The 8,636-nt window shown below is 40.2% G+C and overlaps 1 protein-coding gene across 4 annotated transcripts in view; it reads right to left on the bottom strand.

The window, feature by feature from the left end:
- Positions 1-693: 693 nt before the first annotated feature.
- Positions 694-8,636, bottom strand: part of LOC111862005 — a 24,151-nt gene continuing 16,208 nt past the window's right edge. For 2 of the 4 annotated variants that reach the window (XM_023847035.2, XM_033750530.1), the window contains exons 2-5: positions 6,206-6,300; positions 2,769-2,901; positions 1,857-1,942; positions 695-1,339 (exon numbers count right to left, since the gene is read on the bottom strand). In XM_023847035.2, the coding sequence (XP_023702803.1) occupies positions 1,061-1,339; positions 1,857-1,942; positions 2,769-2,901; positions 6,206-6,280 (573 nt within the window). In that variant the 5' untranslated portion in view covers positions 6,281-6,300 and the 3' untranslated portion in view covers positions 695-1,060. Of the gene's footprint in view, positions 1,340-1,856; positions 1,943-2,768; positions 2,902-6,205; positions 6,301-8,636 lie in introns of all 4 variants that reach the window. The other 2 variants (XM_023847034.2, XM_023847036.2) reach the window with 2 other exon arrangements.

Here is an 8,636-nt window from a genome sequence, read left to right as displayed (position 1 = left end):
CTGGGATTGAACTGTACACAAAGGCCACATTTGTAGGAGAAAAAGAAGTTAGATGGGACTTCAATTTTCTGCCCTGAAGATAGAGGCAGCAGATTCCTCCGAAACGTTGGTTATCTAAAAGAATATACAGCGTCACACCCGCTAAGACCATAATCTTATAATTCACTGCCGTCAAAAACTGAGTCATTATTTTTTCAGGTGCAGACAAAATATCTCCACGTCTCAGATCATTTTGAAATTGTACGAAACAGATGCCTGTCTGTATGACTCCTACTATAGGTTTACGGTAAGACCAAAATTTACCAGGTTATTTCCTTCTGAACGTTTCCGTGTAAGCTAAAAACCGTGTAAGACCAACAATGCTTAAATACGTCACACTTTCAGCCTACTTCCGTTGTGTTGGAAACATAAAACTACCCAAAAGTTATCAACTTCTGAATGCCTGAACTACTGTTTATGAAACTTGGTCTGTATACCATGACGTCTGAGCTCATCTCAACGGCGTACTTCATAAATCTACCCCGTCGGTCTGCGTGTCTGTATGTATATACCCTTATCGTTGCTAGGCAACTGCTCGGCGAAAACGTTACCCCGGCAATTAATACACATGCAACAACAGAAGTGGTGTTGAACTCGTCATTCTCTATGAAGTCCGTGTCATGTCAAAGGAAAGTAGGCTATTATTTCTTTGCATAAATTTTTTATTACTCTTACGTTCACTTCAATGGATACTTAAATTTATATGAGTAAATGTATGTATAATACAACGCATGACTAAAAACCATATTAAAATATATTACAATACATAAACCCTATGTGTCCAGTACCAATGACCGTAGAAGTAAAAGTGCATAGACTGTTTACATAAAAGGAAAACTGTATTTGTTTCTCCGTGCATCTATGGATTCATGTAATTCCAAACCGTGTAAACCAGGAATTTATATTTTAAATGTATTTTAAGGCTGTAAAGCCCAGCGGCTACTACATGCACCACCTGCCTTAACATACTAAATAAACTCTGCATTCTACCCACACAGTGTCTTTGTGTGCTTCTTATGGTTCATGGAATAAACAGAGATTGTTTCCCTAAACAGCAGTAACCGGTTGGTCTTCGTAGAGGAGACGAAATGTATTTCCTGTGAGGTACGGACTGAACAGGTATATAATATTCAGAAGACGTTCCCGACTTACTGATGTTCGCGACGGTTCCATAAATGGAGCATTTCTTCTGCAGTTCATCTGGCAACTCCAGGAACATATTGCAGAAGCAAACCAAGATGTGTGCCCCAAGAATGAAGACATGCGCATTAATCCACAGGTATATCCACTGTGCCTTATCCTGTAACAACAAAAGGCAGACATTGAAACGTGTCTCACACTTGTCTGCTATGAGAATTTTATACATTAAAAAGCTACAAAGAAGTAAAAATCACAATTTTCACATGTTCACAGCATACAAGATAAGTATTAAAATTACTCCCCTATCTCTACTTCAGAAAATAAAGGTAAAGTTGTCCCTGCCGGTCACAGTGACCGCGCGGTCTAAGTTACGAACAGTCTTCGTCCGCTCAAATACTACGGTTGTGGGTTCGAGTCCCACACCAGGTATGGATCTTTGTCAGCGTTTATTCTGACATTTTAACAGATGTAAGATTTTGCGTTTGATATTTCATGATCCGTGGAAGTGGAAAAGTTGCGAAACAGGAATTGGCAGCGAAAGCCTAGGTGCTTGGAGAAAATCAGTCCCAGTGCCCCTTCATCCACCATAAAACCGACAAGACCTGAGATTACAGAGACGGGAAGCCGGCGACTGACTGCTGCATGTATGGCAAGGCGAGCGCAGATATTATACTGACCTGTGTGACTCCAACAATCATCATTATGTTTGCCAGGAAGCAGAGAACGCTGGTCAGGATGAGAGTAACTAGCAGAATCTTAGCAGCTGTAAAGAGAAAAGTGGAACTTATTTGAAAGACAGGTCCCCTTTGAGCAGTTCATTGGAGCCCCTTATGTACGCCCTGAAGGAAAAGAAAAGACAGTTCTTTCAGGGATGCGGCTCTTTTTTCTGATTGTTTCTGGAAGACTTTAAGGTTTCTAACTATGGCGTACAAGGGCGAGGATACGCCAAGGAAACTGGCAACCGCAAGGCAACGGAAATTTCCGAGAACTGTTAAAAGCCTGGGTTGAACACATGTTACTGAATGGAGCAGCGAAAAGTGAAGAAACTGCTTTGACGTTTCCTCAGTTTGCGCTGCTCTATTCAGTAACATGTGTTCAACTCAGGCTGATAACAGTTGCGGTTGCCAGTTTCCTTGCGTGCCCTCGCCTTAACACTTGGAATTACGAGGTTTTTGGACTTCGTCCATCTCCCGGTATTCAAAAGAAACTTAATATGGTTCAGAATCTGGATGTGTCTCCGTGTGTGTCTCTCATCCATTCTCCTGATGAAGGAAAAAAATTCAGTTTCCGAAACATATTATTTAGTTTTTGGAATACCGGGCGATGGACAACGTCCAAAAACCCAGTAATTCTGAGTGTTTGGTTCTTGTTTCCTGAAGATGGAGGAAGTAATTTCCTCCGAAACCTCCGTGAACTTGTATCGGATTACCCAGTATCACATAGCAGAAAGTAATAAAATTAAATTCCAAGTATTATTTTATATATCCCTACGTTATTATTATTTCATCGGATGACAATTTTAGAATCTTAATTTTTATCATCATAGTCTCTAATTATGTCACAAATTGGACAGGAATTGGAGTACGAACATGTTATGCCCTCCAGAAGTACTTCATCCCCTTCGCTGGCTTCTTTTCTTCCCTTTTCTGTTTTCATCATATTTATCGGTGTTAGGACACTGTAGCCAATGCTTGCGAAAATTGTTACAGTAACAGAAAGTATCTGAAATAAGACAAAGTGAATCATTTAAGTTACCGAACCCAATAAGTACATTCAGATAGAAATAGATTGCAGTTCTGCAAAGTAACGATTGTTATCTCATTTTCCACGTTTAATTGCAGATTTCGTGTAAATCTTGCCTCGTCTATTTATCGAAATATGGTTGGTGGAGAAAGAAACTTGAACTTCAATTTTTTCTTTTCAGTGGCTCTTCCGCCCACTCAGAGTCCAGGCCTCTCATTCAGTTCCGTAATAATTTCTTTCATATATGGTAGGACTCCTTGGGCGAGTGATTAGCCCGTCGCAAGGCCGCTACCTACACACAGGACAACACAAACACATAATAAACGCAAACACACACAAAACATCCATGCCCTGAGTCGGATTCGAACCCGTGATCCCAGCTACCGAGCGAAGACATTTCATACCTTAGACCGCGCGGCAACTGTGACCGGCCGGACGTCAATTATATCATCCGAAATGAAATTAAGGTATTTTAATAACAAAAGAACCGAAGTGTTAGTTTATCATAATCAGACCAACTATATTAGACAGGGCCGCGCCATAGCTCAAGCGGTTAGTCGCTGGCTTTCCACCGCGGCGGCCCGAGTTCAATCCCAGGTCTGGTCAAGTGGGATATGTGGTGGAAAAAGTGGCGCTGGGGCAGGTTTTCTCCGAGTACTTCGGTTTCCCCTGCCAATCTTCATTCCACCAAATTCTCCATCATCATAATTATCCAGGGCAGACTACAATAGGCCAATCAGTGGCCGCCATGCCGAGTGGACCCAGTTGGACTCCAGCCGAAACTAACTACATTAAACAGCTGCTACTTCTCGACTTCCCCATTCCAATCCAATCTTCGATCCGTACATCGAAACAGATTACTTGGGACACAAAATTGTGAATGGGGGAAAAAATATTAAACTGGATCTCAAAGAAATACCATGCAAGAATATGCCATGGACACATGTTGTTGGGGACGGGAAGGTACTCCGTTCGAATCTCGACCGGGACGCAGACTATCCTGACGTTTTTAATGACATTTCTCAGTCCGTCAAAGGAAGTTCTGGGATAGTACCTCTACTAATGCATGATCACTTTTCTCTAAATCCTTCCCAATTCATCTATTATCCTACTTTTCAATTATATATTGTCTAGTCATTGACACTCAAAAATTACCCATAAATTGAGAGAAACAAAATTTATTTGATAATGATATTTATATTATCACAAAGCGATCGTAAACATGACATACCTTATATAAATACTATAGAGCTGATGTAGGAAAGACACAAAATTTATATCAGTCATAATTACAGTAATTTACTAGTGGGGATAGCTCAGTCGGTATAGAGACGGGTTATGAGCTGGAAGGCCGGTATTCGATTCCCAGCAGGTGCACAATTTTTCTCTTCTTTACAGCGTCCAAGCCGATTCTGGGGCTCACGTATAACCTCTTGTCCAAAGGATACTGCGAATTATTTCCCCAGGGATCAAGTGGTCGGAGTGTGAAGCTGATTTCTCTTCTCCTTCTAGTGCTGAGGTCAAGAATGGTGAAACTATACACTCCTCCATATGCCTTTATCGCATAGTGCGTAATTTATTAAGCACAGAGATAATTTTGCCTAAATTTACTGTAACTTACAGATCTTCAATTTGAACCCCTTTGAATGGTCCCACACTCATCGCACAAGTAAACAAATTTTTAAATACATTATTTAAAAGCACATCCTTAAATTTAAAATCATGTAAAGAAATTAATATGCAACTTTTACATTACAACAGTTTGTTTACTGGAGCTATCACGCAGCCCTACTTATTATAAATTCTTTTTCTCTCTGGGGAAGATGCATTAGATACACGAATCTTTCTTCCTTGGTAGCCTGTCACTTAGAGAGTAGCTGCTTCCACGAAACACTGAAATTGATTCCCCCAGTAACTTGGTCTGCGTAAGGAGTAAACTTGAAAGAGGAATTTTTAATATAAAGTTGCTATCAGTAACATTCCTCAATAATAGTCTTTTCTCTTCCAGTTCTCACTGGCTTCGGGTATTAATGTTTGAAATCCTTGTAGTTTATCGATAACGGGAGAGTTTATATGCAATCCCTTCCCCAACCTCGTGACGACAAGCAACCGCACCATATCCAACATCGAATACAACACATGCAAGTGTACGTGTTCTCTGTGAAATGTAACGCTAATTTGGGTAGCTATTGACCCACCCATGTTCCCCTTATCGAGCAATCACTGTCATTAATTTGGACACTACACACAATTAGTGCTCTGGTGCAAGACGTGTAGAGAATGTTTATGGAAGTTATGATGATTTCTGTCTTCTGGGAAATAGTTTGTTGAAAGTGAACTGACATTTCGAAGGAATCTATCGCCTCCACCCCAAGGGTCAAAGAATAAGCGAAACAGGAAATCAACAAGCAGATAGCAGGCTTTTCTTTTTGGAGATGAAATTTCCGGAGTTGACATATACTGAGGGGCTACAGAGAAGTCTGCTCCTCCACGTCAGATTGTGGCTTATAAATTCGGGAAGTTTCATACTACAGACGTTCTTTCATTGTCTCATTTACTGGATTTCTTTAATTTAAATACTTTTCTTCAAAGAGATTTCATTATACATAACTTACTACTAATATCAGAACATTACTTTTTATCTGGTTCATGCTGGTTTCTGCTTGGCTTGTACTTGGACCCTGAAGATGGAGATATGTTTCTCCGAAACGTCGGTTGGCTTTCAACAGACTACATATCGTTATATATCCGAAGATAGAACTCTTCTTAAGCATTCCTCTGAGAATTTCAGTTCTGTCATCAATGGAAGTTAGTGCGTTAAGATTTTGGATGCAACATAGGAAATTGTGTTCAAAGAACTGAAAACTCTCAAAAAGTGTTCATAGGAGCCCACAAACATGTTTCTATCTTATGCCATACGAACCCAATCAACATCCTCACAACCTATTCCATATATAAATTGAAAGACAAATAAAATCTCTCTTTATAAAGTCATTATTTTTGTTTGAATTTATCTAAAGCAGCCTACCACAGGCGTCAATTACTAACACGTTCTTTCGTTAGTTCTTAAGAGTAACGGGCAGGTGTCTCCGATAGGAACTCGTGTAGCAATATAGCTCCTTCTTGTTCCGGACATGCCACGCTGATCAATATAAAGGCATAATTGTCCCCTTACTCTGGCTTCTAGCTGTCATGCACGTGGAGTCCCTTGACAACACACATGCATGTGATGTGGCAATACTGTGTGCTGTGGACGGAAGTTAATAACACACCAATTACTTACGATGTAGTACATGGCAATCAAAAGAGTAGCCGTTTTCGGTGGCAAGCATATACATGATTTCCAGCTGACCGCCATAATGAAATCGCGTCAGTTTCCTGCGGAGAGAAGATGCATACAAGAACATTATTTTTCTGTCTGGTTCTGATACTGGTCATTAACCAAACTGTGTGACAATTGAAGTAACAGTATTCCATGAGAGACGGCACTGATGTGCGGTCATGTTGTTAGTGTTGTCCAGATATAGGGTTAGGATGTTCTCATATCATTCAATTAGTTTAAATTTAAATCTTATATTACATTTCAATCTGAGGGGAATGCAGTATTCTCTAGCGAGGAATGTTACTAAATTAACCATTTCATCTTTGCTTCCTTTGGTGTATTTTCTTACTGTCAAATTATTGCACATGAAAGTCTACTTTAGCCAAGCTAGTCACACTGTATACAGAGTGTCCCAGGGGGAAATTTCAGTATTCTGGAAGTCCAAATATGGGTCATTATAAGCAAGAAGTTGTATACGTACATGTGTCCTATTCTAAGCGGTTTTTGAGACAGAGATATTTCACTGTACAGTTCAAAGTTGTTAATAAGAAAGAGAAACATATTAGGGGTAAAAGCAAAGCTATCCATATAACAGGACGTGAAAGCCAATAGGCTTGTGGGACTTCGAGGCTCCCACAATTACCAGATAATCGGCTCACAGATGGCGGTAAGGCGAGACGGCCGCCCTTTACTCCCCATGAAGAATCCTGGTACTCAATTCTGTTAAGAGGCTGAGCCCACCCCTGGGCCATAGTGCGGCTGGAATGATAAGGTAAATTGAAAATAATCCACTTCATCGGCCCACGAACCCGCGATCTTCCGGCTTGTAAGCATAGTGCCTCAACCAACTACACTACCGCGTGCCCTCGAGATATTACGTACTGTTCCTAATGCCGGCATGTATTGTTCAAGTGACAAAGTTGGTACAGCTTACCTAGTATAATACATTTTTTACAATGTGTGTGGATCTTGCGTGTTGCTCGTATGTACAGTGTACAGTGTACTGTACAGTTAATCTCCAGTCGGGAGACAGAATCCAGTCTCCGAGATGTTTGTGTTTTTAAATAAAAGCTGGACGGAGTTTCAGATAAAGGAGGACGATGGATAAAGTCCACGAACTAATGTTTTACTTCTATAATTAGGTTTACCCTGTTCCAAATTCGCGCTACGTTCGATTATCCCGTACAACACATCTGCCTCACATTGCTGTTGCAGTAAAATATTTTGATACTTCTAGCCTCGTGGGCTCAACAAACATGGCACAGATTCGTGTTCAACAGTACCGACAGTTTCATTTCTCTTAAACTATTCATTTCCGGGCCAGAAACGTTGAAAATTATTGTTTTCTGAGACGTGTTGCCGTGTTAGATAGGCATCAATATTTCAGAAGAACCTGCTGTCTGCTTCTGTATGGTCGAGTGTGAGGGTCACTTAGGCACTGAAGAAAGACACAGCTTGGTCATCTAAAGTATTGCAATGTATCGACAAAACTATGCGGCGCAACATTGTGGATGGTTTTAATATTAATAATAACTTCCGTTAGAATCTCAAAATATCAGACTTTTCGAAGTGCGAGAAATTAAAATTTAATAAATGGGCTGGAATTTTCTCGTAGCATTTGGCAGAACTATTAAGTTGATGCAGTCCTATGTGAAACAATCGTCAGGATTCCGTTTACCTCGCGGGTTCAATGTGTGTTCCATCTGCACAGTGATTCATTTGCAAAATAATATGGGAAAAATTAAATTTGTCAATTTTAGAAAAATTCTGGACAGCCCTATCTTTCAGGAATGAAAAGCCACTGGGTCTTCATACATGACCGCGAAATTAAACGCTAATATCTATCTCACTTGCTGTTCTTGATGGAAAATAACAACATGCTGGCTGAGAGAAATGTATATCGATTGTCTGATGATTTTATACCGTGTGTCTGTAGTCCGTGTAGGCAAATATTTGTCTGATAAATTTCCTATCCAAAATGGTCTAAAACAAGGAGATGCTTTATCGCCACTCCTTTTCAACTTTGCCTTAGAATATGCAATTAGGAAGGTCCAGGGAAACCAGGTGGGACTGAAATTAAATGGGACACATCAGCTATTGGTCTACGCCGATGATGTGAATCTACTGGGTGATAATATAGATACCATAAAGAAAAACACACAAACTTTAATTGACGAAATTAAAGAGGTTGGTGTAGAAGTAAACACAGAGAATACTAAGTACCTGTTACTGTCTCGTCACCAAAATACAGGGAAAAATCATGACATAAAGATAGGAAACAGATGTTCTGAAAATGTGGCACAGTTCAGATATTTGGGAACAACGATAACAGATCGAAACCTGATTCAGGAGGAAATTAAGAGGAGATTGAACTCGGGTAGTGCTTGCTACC

This window comes from Cryptotermes secundus, unplaced genomic scaffold, assembly GCF_002891405.2.
Source record: "Cryptotermes secundus unplaced genomic scaffold, Csec_1.0 scaffold181, whole genome shotgun sequence".
NCBI classification, from domain to species: Eukaryota; Metazoa; Arthropoda; class Insecta; order Blattodea; family Kalotermitidae; genus Cryptotermes; species Cryptotermes secundus.
This window is presented reverse-complemented; position numbering and strand designations above follow the sequence as displayed.